Source organism: Beta vulgaris, chromosome 5, assembly GCF_026745355.1.
Source record: "Beta vulgaris subsp. vulgaris cultivar EL10 chromosome 5, EL10.2, whole genome shotgun sequence".
Classification (NCBI taxonomy): Eukaryota; Viridiplantae; Streptophyta; class Magnoliopsida; order Caryophyllales; family Amaranthaceae; genus Beta; species Beta vulgaris.
Window position 1 is genome coordinate 25189902 of NC_079206.1, and position 16055 is coordinate 25205956.

The 16055-nt window shown below is 34.5% G+C and overlaps 1 protein-coding gene across 1 annotated transcript; it reads right to left on the minus strand.

Moving 5' to 3' along the window:
- Positions 1 to 11031: 11031 nt before the first annotated feature.
- On the minus strand, positions 11032 to 15492 carry LOC104893190 (fasciclin-like arabinogalactan protein 16). The gene is made up of 3 exons (XM_010679283.4): positions 14012 to 15492; positions 11448 to 11623; positions 11032 to 11353 (listed from the first exon to the last, which is right to left on the minus strand). The coding sequence occupies exons 1-2, from the start codon at positions 15279 to 15281 to the stop codon at positions 11547 to 11549; spliced, it is 1347 nt and encodes a 448-aa protein (XP_010677585.1). The 5' UTR covers positions 15282 to 15492; the 3' UTR covers positions 11032 to 11353; positions 11448 to 11546.
- Between the last annotated feature and the right edge of the window lie 563 nt (positions 15493 to 16055).

A 16055-nucleotide genomic window follows, 5' to 3' on the forward strand; every position in this document is an offset into this window, starting at 1 on the left:
TAAGCATCCATATCTACTGGGCCCAAATCTACATTTTGCATAGAAGTGTTCTTGACAAGATAGAACAAGTGTGCAGAGCTTACTTGTGGCATGGAACTTATTTCAGCATGAAAGCTGGAAATGTGGCTTGGGAAAGAGTATGTTTAGAAAAGAAGGCAGGAGGATTGGGGATCAGAAATATCAAGCAATGGAACAAGGCTGCAATGATGAAATATGTTTGGGCGATTACAGCTAAACAACACTCAATGTGGATCAAATGGGTGAATGGAGTGTATATCAAGGCAGGGAACTGGTGGGATTACACTCCCAATTCAGGTAGTAGTTGGTATTGGAAGCAGATTTGTAAACTGAAGGAGGAAGCTAAAGACTTCTATAGTGAGAATGAATTGAAACAGATAACTAAATTCTCTGTAAAAAAATGCTATCAATTGCTTGCTGGTGATGTTGAAAAAGTTCACTGGGATAGGTACATTTGGAACAGGCTGGTTGTACCTAAACACAGGTTTATTACTTGGCTCATCATGCTGGAAAGACTGAAAACAACAGATAGGTTGGTGACAGCAGGTATATGTGTGGATGATAGTTGTGTTTTATGTTCAGGGAAGGAATCACATAAACACCTTTTCTTTGAATGTGACTATGCTCTCAAATGTCTGAGGTTGTTGCAGAGCTGGTTAAAACTTAACCAAGCTCACACTTGGTTTCATAGAATGATGTTGTTCCTCTCCAAGAACAGAAGATCACAATTCTAGAGAAGGATCATAGCAGCAGCATATAGTTCACTAGCTTACTATATTTGGTGGGCTAGGAATAAATAATTGATTTGGAATCTGAAAGTTTGGAGACCTGAGGTGCTTATGAAGAAGATTCAGAGTACTGTTATGCTAAGAATTAGTCTTGTTCTCCCAAAGAAAATCTCTGTAAAAGATAAAGATTGGTTTGATGTTTTCAAGTGTAAGATTGTATAATAGAAGTTGTTTTTTCTCTTGCCTGGATGTAGAGGAGTCCAACATAGTTGGTTTGCTCTCCCCATGTTAAGAGGTAGGTTGTATGGTTTCTGTGTTGATTAATGAGAGCTTCCTTATTTAGCAAAAAAAAATGTTTTTTATTATTATTTATCCGTTCTTATTATTTATTATTAGTATCATATTAGGATTGTTTAACCTCTGCACCCTTTTTGACTCTGCCTAATGGGAATGAGGGATTTGAGGTGTATAATGAGGCTTCAAAGAATGGTTTGGGATGTGTTCTGCAGAAAAATGGGAAGGTGATCGCATATACGTCGCGTCAAGTGAAACCGTATGAGGCTAATTACCCTACCCATGATCTAGAGTTAGTTGATATTGTATTTACCTTGAAAATTTGGAGACATTACCTTTATGGGGAAACCTATAAGATCATTATCGACCATAAGAGCTTGAAGTACATTTTCACACAGAAAGATCTCAATATGAGACAAAGGAGATGGTTAGAGTTGATTATGACCTAGACATTCAGTATCATAAAGGGAAGGCAAATGTAGTTGTCGATGCTTTCAGTAGGAAGTCGATCCATAACATGAAAGTCTTGGTAGTCCCTGAGGAATTGTGTCGAAATGTGCAAAGACATAGCCTAAAAATTTTAAATCCTGGGAAAATTAAGGCAAGATTGAGTGCTTTGTCATTGGGGTTGTTAGTTTTCGACGAGATCAAAGAGGGTCAAGTTAGAGATGAGCGCCTAGATAATATTAAGGAGAAAATGAAGCAAGATAAGTATATCGACTTTAAGATTCACGATGATGGAAGTTTGAGGTTCAAAGGAAGGTGGTGTGTACCACAAAAATGTGATGAGCTTAAGAGACAACTTATGGATGAGAGGCATAATACTCTATATTATGTGCACCCTGGGGGTGATAGTTGTATAAGGATCTTAAGGAGAAATATTGGTGGCCAAATATGAAGCCTTAGGTCGCCGAATTCGTGTCTAAGTGTCTAACCTGACAGAAAATGAAGATAGATCATAAGAGACCAACGAGGAATTCAGGTTCAATCCTTAGAGGATCCTGGATGAAAGTGGGATTCTATCTCAATGGACTTTGTGACTGCTTTGCCGAAGACGATAAACGACAATGATACTATTTAGGTTATTGTGGATCGTCTGACAAAGTCTGCTGTGTTTGATCCAATCAAAGAAATATGGAAAAAGAAGCAACTTACGAAGACGTTTACCAAGCATGTAGTGGCAAAAGGTCCAGTGGGATTGCATGGGGATCATGATTCGAGATTTCTCTCGAAATTTTGGCAAAAGGTCCAGTTGAATCTTGGGGAACATTGAAAATGAGCACTGCTTTTCACCCTGCAACCGATGGTCAAACTGAGAGAATTAATCAGACTATGGAAGATATGTTGACAGTATGCACCATTGACCTCCAAGGTAGTTGGGAAGACCCATTAGACTTGATTGAGTTTTCATACAAGAATAGTTATCATGCGAGCATTAAGATGGATCCTTTTGAGGCATTGTATAGAAGGAACTGTAGAAGTCCAATTTGTTGAAATGATTTTAGTGAGAATATAGTATTGGGGATAGAATTTATTGACATTAGTAGAATAAATGCTTATTGTTGTGGTATTAATTGGCCTATTGCAGCAGTTTTGGCCGCGTAGCAATTAAGGGTGTAGCGCTATATAAATAATATACTGTTGCGGTTTTTAACCGCAACAATATCTGCAGTTTCTAGCGTAAACCACATCAATATTATTATTTTATATAAGAAAAATCTAGTATTGTGTTGCGGTTTCTAGGCAAAATCGCAGCAATATTATTATTTTATATCAAAAAAATTAAAAATATTGCTGCGGTTTTTAGCCAAAACTGCAGCAATATGTCGTGATACAGGTTTTTTTTTTTTTTTTTTTGCATTCGGAAATTAAATTCGAAATATTAAAATCAAACAACTAAGCCATTAACTATCCACTAAATTAGCAGACAAACTAAAAATGAAATGCTATAATTCTCATTAATATATAAAGATGAAAAATCTATTTACATCAATATTACAAAACAATAAAATGAAAAATAAAAAAGCAATGAAAAAAATCTAAAAAAAAAGCAATAAACAGATCTAATAAAAAATTGAAAAAAAAATGATCTAAAATAAAAAATGAAAAAGCAACCGAAAAAAACACGATCTAAAACGAACAAATAAGCAACAAACAGATTAAAAAAAACGAAAAAGACTATCTAAAACGAAAAATGAAAAAGTAAAAAAAAAAAGCAACAAACAAATCCAAATAAACAAAAAAAAAATGAAAAAAACGAAAAAAGACAAAAATCCAGAGATGAATGCTTCGTCGGAGGCCGAGAACCAACGAGAAAATCAACGCCGGCGAACAGGTTTGAGTTGGCGATTCTTTAAAGATATCGGCGAGGAATTTACAATTGTTGAAAGAAGAGAAACTGTGAGAAATTGTGTGTTGTTTTTGCCAAATTGAGTGTCGTTTTCGAACAATCTGGGTTGTCGTTTTCGAACATCGGCACCGATTGCGATGCTGAGAGAGGTGAGAGGCATGAGAGGGTGATAGAGACAAAGTGAGGTGAGAACATGAGAGAGATGAAAATGGCGTGTGAGGGTGAGAGGTGATCGAGAGGTGAGAAGATGAGAGGAGAGAGAGAATGTGATAACGACTGAGAGAGAGATGGGTAAAGGGTGAGAAAACCTTAAATGACTGAAAGAGTAAGAAGGGTAAAAGTGAGAGAACCCTAACTGCCACTTGGGCGTATGTGTTTTATTAAATTTTAAGGGTTATTGCTGCGGTTCTGTACAGAACCGCAACAATATATTAAAATAATTTTTTAAAATATTCTTTTAATATATTGTTCCGGTTCTTGCCAGAAACCGCAGCAATATATCCTGGTCAAAGGGTCAACATTTTTCAAAAGATATTCGTTGACACCATATTGTTGCGGTTTTTTGCCGAAATGGCAGCAATATGGTTATTTATATTTTTCTTTTTCTTTTCACGTGATATATTGCTGCGTATGGGCAAAACTGCAGCAATATTACCGCAACAATAAGCAATTATTCTACTAGTAGGAGTCCGTTAAGAATGTCAGTTGATTCAGGTTAGAATTCAAGCAGCCCAAGATAGGCAGAGGAGTTATGCGAACTTAAATCGAAGAGAAGATGAGTTCGCGGTAAGTGGTAAAGTCTTTTTGAAAGTATCACCAAATGAGGGGGTGATGAGATTTGGGAAAAAGGGCAAAGTAATTGGTAAATATGTTAGCCCATATGAGATTTTGCAAAGAGTTGGGAAGGTAGCGTATAAGTTGTCTTTGCCAATGGAATTTGAGAAAATGCACGACGTGACTCTTATTTCCCAACTCAAGAGATATAACACTGATGAGCGTCATGTTTTGGAGCTTGAACAAAAAAGTGTGTAGTATACGCAACAAGGATGTAAATATCGTGAAAGTGTTTCAGTCAAACCATGAGTTTGAAGAGGCAACGTGGGAAGCTGAAGACGAAATGAAGAAAGAAGTATCCTGAGTTATTCCTTGAGGTGAGTTACGAGGGCACAACTCGTTTTCTTTAAGGCGGGTACAATGCAATAGAATTTCGCGCTTTTTACCTTATTTTTGATATTTTCATGCATTTATATGCTTATGTTGGCGATTTGCACATGATTGGTGCAAAATAAATAGATTTTCCGCATGGAAAATGTGTTCATGAGTAACACAAGTGTTTTTAAAGCTAGTAAAAGTGTGCACGTGTATGACACAAGTATTTATCAAATGGAAGTTGGGTCAAAAAAAATTGTAAATGTGTGAGTTTTCGTGCCAAGTTTCGGGACGAAACTTCTTTTAATAGGGGTAGATTGTAATCCCTCGTAAATTTATGAATTTTATAAATATATTTTAATGTATATTTATATATATTTTAGTATGCTTTAGCCTTTGTATAATTTATTTTTGAAAAGGTTGACTATTTGAAAGTCGAAAGAATGATTTAATGATTTTAAGTAATCAAATAGTTTATTTGTCATGCTTTGAAAAATTATTTTATAACTAAACTACTGGAGTAAAAGTAAAAAGATTTTAATATGTGGTTAGATGAGCCCAAACCTTATACCTTTTCTTATGTACATCTTCATTAAACTAATCCATCAAGGCCCAACTCATTATTGGACCCCTAATGGGGAGAAACTATAAATACCCTTTCTTTACACAACTTTTCGCACACATTAAACACTATTTTCTCTCTCTTCCTTCTCCCTCACTTTTTCGGCCCTCCTCTTTTATTCTCTCTCTAGTCTATTTCTCTCTTCCTCTCTTCTTTCGGTTCTCCTCTTCCTTCGTGCATGCGAACCGCCACCAGACCGGATCACCACCGGCAGCAGCAAGTCGGCCTCCCTCTTCTGCGCCCTTCACTCATCCTCTCTCTTGTTGGTTATTTCTTCCTCCTCAAGTTATTTTAATGAAAAGCTTGTATTTTTAAGATTTGTTTTAATATGATTATGTTTAAAAGTTATATTTTGATGATTTAATTATGAATCTAAGATTATATGATTTATGTAATGAAGGAATTGAAATTCATATTTACTTATTCTATTTGAATTGAAATTTTAATTATCAAAACATGGACTTTTAGGATTTTATGAGTCATAATATCATAGTAGTATATTATAATTTATGAAATGGAGTATTCTTATAATTTTAATTATGTTGAAATAGAGTTTTAGTATATCATATGTTGCTAGAAATTTATAAACAGTGTTTTACTATACTAGTGTAGTAGTACTATACTATGAGGTTTTACTAGTTAAGTTTTAATGATGGAAAATATTTTTAGACACTTTTAAGAAGAGCTTAAAATATTTTATTATTGATGTAAATTTATAAAGCATTGATTGTGGATTTATATTGGTTGTTTTAGGCAGACAATTCTCTTTAAGCGACTTTAAAGGTTGTGAAAATGGCCTCTCAATTTGTCTACACACAAGAGACGTACATACTTGTGTGTTGATTGTATTAGTATCATGTTTTTAATGATGAGATTTATGTAGTATCATGTGTAGGGAACTATTATTAGTTCATATATGATTCTATGAAGTCGGATTTGCATGTTTTATGTTGTGTGAAGCATGTTGGTTATGATTTTTTATATTATGTTTGTATGGAAGATGATACAAGCCTATGGGATTTGAAAACTTTATTTTATTAATTCGCATGAGGGATTAATATTTATGGTTGTATTGGATCATGATTGAATCATGTTGTTCCTTTTGTATTGTTTAATTACTTTATAAGCACCGAGGGCCTTGTTTCTTATCTGGATTATTTTATAACAATGAAAGGTTGGTTGGTTGTTTACTTGGTTCAACGAATAAATGAAGGTTATATGGATGGAAGTTGGAATTAATCTTGGGCTATTAAGTTGTCGGTGATTACCTTATCTATTCCAAAGATAAAAATGGAAGTTATGACTGTTTGATGATTATATTATTTTTCCTACTTGCGAGTCATAACAAGTGAATAAATTATTAAACATGTAAAGTGACACGTGAATAGCAATAGCTTTATACTTGTGCACGTCTGAAGTGTTGAACAAGTATGAGTTGGAGTACATAGTGGTAGCACATGGTTTCTCTTGCGATCAGATTGGTCATCGTTTCCTTTTTTATTTTAAAGGTTCTTCGATATCGTAGGTAAGGGGAAACGCAATTGCTCCCGTATTTTGTCTTCTTGATTGAAGATTGGTTTTGTTTCAGAAAACTCGTTCCATTGACTATTCCATCTAAATTAATTAATTTATTAGTTGTGAAGTTTAGTTCAGTAAAAGTAGTCTATAATGTTATTTTATTATTATTTATCCCTGCTTATTATTTGTTAGTATCATGTTAGGATTGTTTGTTTATTTATTGTGTACTACTTCGATTTGGTGATTACGTGCTTTGTGTGTATATGTTGATTATGGCTATGCCTTATTGATTCTGTGATGACCCATTTGGTGAGCAGTCTCTAGGGACTAATAATGCATCGTCAATTACAGGTTTGAAGATGATGCATCATGGGTTCGGTATTGGAGGGCTTGTGTTGACCATATTTTTTTAACTTTATACTTTTCATCTTTGACTAATGTCGTTGACTTTGGCTTTTGAGGTTGACTTTGAATTTTGTTGGTTTGACTTTTAAAGTTGACTTTTTGGTTGACTATGTTTTACTTCTAAAGTGTATTTATAATGATTTCCGCTGTAAAATTCTGAATAAGCCGATACGTTATGACACGGGCGATAATACTTTGATAGTTCTCTAAGTTTTTATATTATAAAGGTACTTTGGAAAATGGAGAATTGTCAGGGTGTTACAGAAGCCTTTGATAAATTTAATATCTATAAAAAATAAAGTTGAATTGCAACTAAATGAAAAAGTTAAACGGTTTAGAACTGATAAAAGTGGTGAATACTATGACCCTAGTTATTTTTAATCTACGGGCAGTCTACATGAAACAACCGCAAGTTATACACCACAACAAATTAGTATAGTGGAAAGAAAGAATAAAAATTTGCAAGAAATGATCAATTCTATGTTATCCTATTCCATTTAAGTGATGGTTTTTAGGGAGAAGTTGTTTAAACGAGTTGTCACATTTTAAATCGAAATCCGATGAAAAATGACGAGGTTACCCATATGAACTTTGGTATAAAAGAAAAAATATAATTTAAGCTATCATCAAAGTTTGGGGATGTAGGGCAATTATAAAAGTACCGGAACCCAAATGTAAAAATTGGGTGAAAGGGGGAGTTGAGTGCATCTTTATAGGGTATTCTCTTCAGAACAAATCTCTATTTAATAGAACACAATGATGTTTGTCAAATTCACACTATTGTGGTGTCAAGAGATGTAAATTTTGATGAAAATATATATTCATCAATCCTAGACCAAAGGATATTATTCCTAATACCAATGTTCAAAAAATTGAGCAAACCAACATCGATCAAGAAGTTGACGAACAAACTCTTGATGAGAATGTTGGATCAACATCATCACGATCAAGGAGAAGTAAAAGGGCAAGAAGAGAGAAATCTTTCGGCTCGACTTTTCATGTATATTTAGTTGAAGGATCAAGAAGTTCTCTAATGACTAAGTTTCGATACATATTTAATGTTGAAGAGGATCGTTTAACGTTTAATGAGGTTGTGAGGTCTCAAGATATCACTATTTGGAAAGAAGTAATTGATGATGAGATAGACTCCATCATGGGAAATAACACTTGGATTCTAGCTGATTTACCTCCTAACCAATAGGGTGTAATTTGATTTTCAAAAGAAATTGAAAGTGGATGGGACTATTAATAAGTTCAAATCCCGTCTTGTGGCTGAAGGTTTCTCACAAAAATCGGGTATTGATTATTTCGACACATATGCACCAGTTGCTAGAATCTCCACCATAAGGTTATTAATAGCTCTTGTGGCTATTCATAAACTTGTGATCCATCAAATGGATGTCAATACGACGTTATTGAATGAAGAACTAGAAGAAGAGGTTTATATGCAACAACCGGAAGGGTTTTTCGTGAAAGGTCAACAACATAAAGTATGCAAGTAGATTAGATCATTGTATGGGCGAAAACAAGCACCAAAGCGACGACATCAATAGTTTGACGAGGTTGTGTTATCCAATGGTTTCAAATTGAATAATTTAAACAAGTGTGTATATAACAAATTTTATAACAATGGTAATAGTGTCAGGATTTATCTATATGTAGATGACATGTTGATTTTTGGAATGGATTTATCACAAGTTGAGTGGGCAAAATCCTTTCTATATCCAAAATTCTCCATGAAAGATTTGGAGGGAGGCGAATATCATCTAGGTATAAGAATTAAGAGAGATAGTGGAAAATTGATCTTGTCACAATCTTATTACATCGAAAAAGTGCTCAACAAATTTAATGTTAGTGATTGTTCTCTTGTTTCAACTCTTATGGACCCAAGTGAAAAATTGTTGCCAAAATTGTAATGCCGTGTCTCAACTTTAGTATATATGCGATGGTTATAGGTTGTGTCATCATGTTATGATGATTACTAGACCGGATATCGTGTTTGCTATGGGGAGATATATTATTAATCCTAGTATGGAACATTGGGCAAGCTATAGGTTGTGTCATCATGTTATGAGTATTTAAGTATTTGAGGAAAAAACATGGATTATAATTTGTCTTATAGTGGATATCCTTCGGTATTGGAAGCGTATTCAGATGCAAGTTGGATCTCTAATAGAGAAGATCATTCCTCCACAAGTGGATGGGTATTCCTCCTTGGAGGAGTTGCTATACCTAATTAGGCTTCCAAGAAACAAACTTGCATCGCATATTCTTGAATGACATCGAAGTTTATCGCTCTATGATCGACGAGTAAAGAAGACAGTGGTTAAGGATTCTCATGTTTGAGATACCTTTCTTGCCAAAACCAATATCACCTATTGCTATACATTTTAAAAGTGATGCAGCATAAACAAGAGTTTATAGTCAAGTGTATAATGGTAAGTCAAGGCACATTGGTATGAGACATAGTTATGTCCAAGGACTTATCAAAGATAGTGCTATCACAATTGACTATGTGAGAACTACGTATAATCTAGCGGATTGGTTTACAAAGCCATTAGCTAGCTAGAGATACTGTAAAAAGGATGACAATCGATTTAGGATTTGTGCCCATTGGTAATCACGAGTAGGGAAATAACACCCAATAATACGTTGGGTCTTAAGTTCAATAAGATTAAATTCCTTATTTGATGATTCGAAGAACTTATATAAACATCCAAGGTAAAGTTCTTTAAATATATGATGATTAAGAGGTTGATTATATTAATAGATCTCTTGACATTATGCTTTATCACATGAGCATGTTTCTTCTAAGAGATTTACCTACGTAAGTGCGAAGATTGGCCGCTTCAAGGAGCTAGTGGGGCATAGCTTTGATGCACTTATGAATTGATATGGGAATATGGATTTTAGTGTCGAGTATATATTGGAAATGAGTATCTCATCTTGTGTGTGTAATATCTTCAAGTTCTCATTATGTGTTGTTAATGGTTCAATCGTTTATCAACACCTTTTGGATATGAATTCTTGGGATGGTGTATTATATTAAGTGGAAATTCAATCTTTGTACACGTTCATTTATGCATCAGATTGTTAATTATGATGCTTTTTCTGCAATAACTCTTTTATGGAGGAGGATTGTTGGAGATTTAGAGTATAACGTTAGTTTAATTCATGATATATTATTTGTATCACTTAATTATGGTGTCGTTACTAGAATAAGATATGTAATAATATGCTATACGTGATTCGTCGTTTGTTCTTGTGTTTCGTCAAGAATTTATTGGGCTTTGAACAAAAGAAATTGAGAGGAGCAGGGGCTCGCACCTCGCATGCAATGATACGCAGCACAACCAGTAGCAAGCCTGTGAGGCAAGAAGTGGTTGCACCCGGCGATATGGAGCCTTCAGCAAGTCTGCTTGTATTCGAGAAGTCATGGGCTGGTCGCACCCTACGACCTGGATGGGTTACCCAGTTCACGAGTAACAATGTGGGTCGCACCCTGCGACATCATCCTAGTCTCGTGTTGCTTGCGTTATTTCGCGTGTTTCTGACGATTTTTTGAGGCATTGTTTCGGTGTTTTCTGAGACGTAATAACATAATATAAATATGAGGGAACTCATATAATGAATGTTGAAAAACTTACTCTCTCATTTGACACAAATCTCCCCAGATCAAAATCAGAAATTCTTCATCATCACAAATCTCTCACAAACTTATTTCCAATTGATAGTGTTCATAGTTAGTGTGACCACTATTGTTTCTTCTTTTTATCTCGAAGGTGAATGTCGTATAACACGTGCTTTACGATTAGTTCAGAATATTACTTTTGCGAAAATGTATCACGCCTAGAATATTGTTCATCTTGTGACCCTTGATTTCTTCGTAATTTCCCTAACACATTGTTTATTGAGGCAAACTTGAGCTTAATTCGAATCCAAAGAAATCTTAGCAAGTCATGATGGAACTAGATTTTTGAGTTTATGTTGGGAATACGTAATACAAAATCAAACCAAGCCAATTATACCAAAATTCCACTTGTCACACGGTGGCCAACCCTACACAACAACAACTCCCCTTTTCTAAAATACATAAATATAAATTGTAATCAAAGAATTGCTTTTCTAATTACAAAGATCTTCCCAAAAGAATTCCTACATAAATAATCTCTTTAATCAAGGATTAAGAATCTGAGGTAGATTCCTAATAAGTTGGAAAACTTCGTTCCCCAAACTTCATACAATTTCGATGACATTTTAAACCTACAACTGCAAAAAAAAAAAACATATATTAAAACGAGGAGCAAATTGAAGATTTTAACATATTTAACTCAGCAGTTTGAACTTGTAAAGTGAGACTTACCATTTTACATAGCTAAAGATTTTTCTGCTGTTCTTTTTTTCATCACGACACATTACTTCTTCATCTTACAAATAATAATCGTTTAAAATGAAAGTATATTCATCGACTGCAATATGCAAAATATGAATCATGTCCAAGTGCTGCAGCTAACGTACACCCTACTTCCATCAATTTTCCTGCACCATAGGTTATATAACATTATTAGAACTAGATATTATATATATATTTCTTATAATTAAAGGTTCAATGAAATATATTCATTCCCTTGAACAATCATCATTAGCTTGACACAAATTAAATAAATTTAAAAAAATATAAGTGTTACTATATGCATCACTACTCGCAATTTTTGCACCTTCTTTAATAATTTTATTTTAATGTCTATGACATGCAGTGTTCAATTGTAATTATATATGAAATCAATAATTAATGTTAGTTATGGTTAGATTATACAAAATTATATTTTTCAAATATCAATTTTAAGTAAATTTTCCCAAAATTTGTTTCTATATATCAGTTCTAAGTAAATTTTCCCAATTTTTTTTTTCCAAATATCAGTTTTAAGTATGTTTTCTCTATAACAAATAAACAATGTTTTGTTACTAAATAAAGCAAAAGCAAATGCGCATGTGCCAATTACCAAACCATTTAAGAAATTAAAGTACTTTCAAATTGGATAAATTAAAGAACATCATAATCATGACATCAATCATGCATGCATGCAGGCTGCAGCTCAACTATATTTACTAGTTTAGGTTAGAGCAATCTACTTTCGGGCTGGCACAATATGTCAATATGTAGCACCAAAGAAGGTGGGTTACACAGCAAAGACCTGTTTTTTTTTTGTTGATAAAGAAGACCTGTTTGTTTCTTACTATATTCTTTTCGTATAATTGCATATCGAAGCTTTGATTCTTTTGTACGCAAACTTGTAGCAAGCCAGTTCATTTATGTGCCAAAAAAAAGGTACAGTACGTAAACTACTGCTAAATTTGCAAAATCATAATATTCATTTATTTTTGCAAGAAATGGTGGGTCATCAGTCATCAATGCCAGCCAATATTGTTCATTTCTTAAAGGTGTGACCAAAAAAAACTCATTTATTTTTGATTGGAAATCTCAATTGATTCGAGCGTGGAATAAAAATCAGTAACCACCTAGCAATAATTTCCACGGTGTCCCACAGGCCACACCCATCGGTATCACCAACAAAAATTAGTCAAAAAATGGCCTCAAAATAGCTGGTACATTGAGAAAACAGTTTCAACTACCTTTAATTTTGGTCCAGCGAAGATATTCTCTTAAAGTGGTGTTGTTGCATTCGCATAATTATTTTTTGTCTTAATATCCAACTTGGTATCAGCTATTGGTCTTTAGCATAGTTGTTCTTCTTAAGTGTCGGTTGTTATTATTACTTATTTTTACAATTTATGTGTATACTTATGAGTACATTTTAAAGATTAAAAGTACCTTTTATATATATATAAGATTAATAATTTTTTTAAGAGTAAGAAGAATTCCCTTACAAAGGGTATAAATTAAGAATGCTTCTTATAAGAGGTGAAAATTGAACTCCTGTCCAGTCTCACAGAGATGGAAGAAAGTCTTTATCAATAATAGGCCAACTTTGATCCTCATAAGACTAATAATACTACTTGCTAAACATAATTGTCACCTTGTGATATACTTCTTCTGGTTTTTATTAATTACGGTATTCGGACCTTTGTACTATTTAACATTAACTTTATCTGAAATACTTTGGCTCAAATATAAACTTAAGTTTTATATAAAAAATGTTGTTTGTCTTAACTCAATGTATATTTACAAAATACAAAGTTTTCAATAATTGTCACTAATATTAACTAGAGATATTTATTGTCAAAGTTACACATTGGCAATCACTAAATATTTAATTAGATATTCGTTGTCAAAGTTGCACATTGATAAGGGTAAAAGTCGAAATATTGCTAATATAAGATTCGAGAGATGTATTCATAATTCTAATTAGTTCTATGACTAGCTAATCTGTGCGCAATGGTGATTTTTCGTTTCATTTCTAAAATATATTTTATTCAATACTTGAAGTAAGACTTACTACTACTATACTCCCATTATCAAGCAAGCTTTTCTAATGTATAAAAAAAAAAAAGCAAGCAAGCTTGTTGTAGAAAAATCTTCCTATGTTCAATGTACAAATTATACACCAAGTTTCAGTAAATCTATATTAGTCAACTTTAAGTGAGAATAACACACCAACAACTTGTCATGTCTCTTGTGATTAACACACAAATAGCCTATTCCCTTATCAAGGAGTAGTGATCAATAAATTGACAATAATACAGGCAAGTATGCCCGACAAATCTATTATTGTTATCGTTCCTTATAAATATAAGCTAAGCCAGCTAATGTGATAGTCACAACACAAGTACTTATTTGTTAAATTATTTGAAGTTCTAATGAAGGCAAACTAAAAAAATGTAAGTTTGAATAGCTTAATTTATTAGGAATAATAAAACATGTAAAATCATTGGTCGTTAAAATAGAATGAGTTTGGTTAAAGTTACCTCTTCTTTGCTTAGCAACAACCTTTTTCACAGCCGGCGGCGCCTTAACTTCCTCCGACGGAAACAAAACGCCGTCAATACCCTGAACAGAGATCCGACCGTCCGTATAAATATCCGGGTCAAACAAATAAGCCGACCCTTCACCTTGACCAAACCGGACCGACCCATCAGCTTCCTCTGCCATAACCTTATGAGGCAAACGCAACGTTTCATAGTTTACTTTACCAAAACGCCTCACTGAACTGTACATACTCTCTTCCGTTTGGTACTCTGGTATTATGTGGTAGTACATTATCTGTTCTGGAGCTCCTGGCTCACTTAGCTGGTCAGCTGTCAACCTACCCATGGCCTCATCATTGGGGGCTAATACTGTAATTACATACCCCTCCGAAACCAGCCTCCCCATCTCTGTGGCTAACGATGTCAAGTTTACGAGGATATCGGCGAGCTCGTTGTAGCCTCCGTAATGGGTTAGGGTAGTGATGAAGTCCTTTACCTGGCTGGCCCCATCGAAATGATGGTGGGGCCCGCCAGGTCCAGGTGCTGGCGCCGGGGCTAGTGAAGGCCCTGGCGCCAGTGCGTCAAAGATGGGAACAGCTGGTGGTGCACCAGCTGGTCCCATCTTTGCACCTCGATGTTGGGTCCTCTTTCGAGAATCCATTGTTGGTGCGCTCGTTGGGAGCACCGCTGATATAGAGCGGAGCTCCCGACGATTATTGAATTCCTCTAGAACTGAATGAGGAACGAGAACCCTGTCGATCCCATGGATTAATCCATCAGGTTTTATTATTGAGTTTTTGTCTATTACCTCAACCGACTCCTCAACCACCATTCTCTTGTTATTCAATGAAAGGCGGAGATGGTGGTTGGACAACGCCCTTTTCCGAGTGAACTCAGCTTGTTTAGTTAAGTTGACTCGAGAAGGGACAATGTGGTGAAGAATGAGGCTCTGGAGGGACTTAAGGTTTCGAGGTTCAAGCAAAAATCGCTTGAACTCCGGATTCAAGTCCTGTTCTAGAGCCTCATTCTTCGGAGCAAATATGGTAAGATTGTGTTTGCCCACCATATCTTCCAGATATTGTAACAAAAGAGCCTTCTCTATCAACTCAGCTAACTCGGTGTAGGACGAATCAAGAAGTGCGACTAGGATGGAATTCGAGTTAATTTGCACTGTGCTATTGGGTTTGTTGGCAGATGCAAATACTAAAGAAAGAGAGAAAAATATTAGGATGAAATATTTGGAGAGGCCATGGAGGTGGGATTTATCCATGGCGCTTAAATGAGGAATATGAAAATGGAGGGAGAGGGAAAAAAATTTAGTGTATGTGTGTGTTTTTATTGTTTGATTCTTTGTTCTTCAGGTGCTATTTTGTTCTTGTGCTTTGTGTTTGAAATGACAGTGGAGCATGTGAATTTAAGCAGAAGGTTTGTTTGGAGTTGTGTGAAGGAAAAGTAGCCAATTGGGGAATTTGCTTGGGGGAAGAGGAAGATATATATATAAAGGTTGACACCTTGCTAATGGAAATCATAGCATTACAAACAGTCTGTACTCTGTACGTAGAAGTAGGCCCCACGCGTAAAGTGTTAGCTGACAATTTGTCTAAAAGTTTTTTAGTTCTCTCTAACCAAATAAAACATTAATTAATTATTTGTTAATTTGATGAGAAATAGAACATACTACCTCTGTTTTTATTTAGTTGCAACATTTTGACTTTCACGCTTCCCAATATATAATTTTAAATCGTTTTATCTCTAATTGTATGTAAGTAAAAATTATAAAAATTTGATATTATGAAAGCTTACATCGAAACGAATCAAACAAGACCCCACATGACTATATTTTATTTAACATATAAATCAATAAATGTGGTCAAATAAGAGAACATGAATAGTGCAATTTGTCAAACGTTGCAACTAAAAGAAAACGGAGGTAGTATAATATAATGAATTATGGATGCATGTACATTCGAAGTCAGATTATTTGAGTATGGCTTCGAGTCCTCATACCAACAAGAAATCTTTCATAAACATGTCGGAAGATGCC

Excerpts from the sequence above, each read along its gene's own strand:
- LOC104893190 (XM_010679283.4), bottom strand. The coding sequence starts at position 15,281 with ATGGATAAATCCCACCTCCATGGCCTCTCCAAATATTTCATCCTAATA. Across the intron at positions 11,624-14,011 it reads TGTTGCTAAGCAAAGAAGAG|GAAAATTGATGGAAGTAGGG; the intron begins GTAACTTTAACC and ends CCTATGGTGCAG.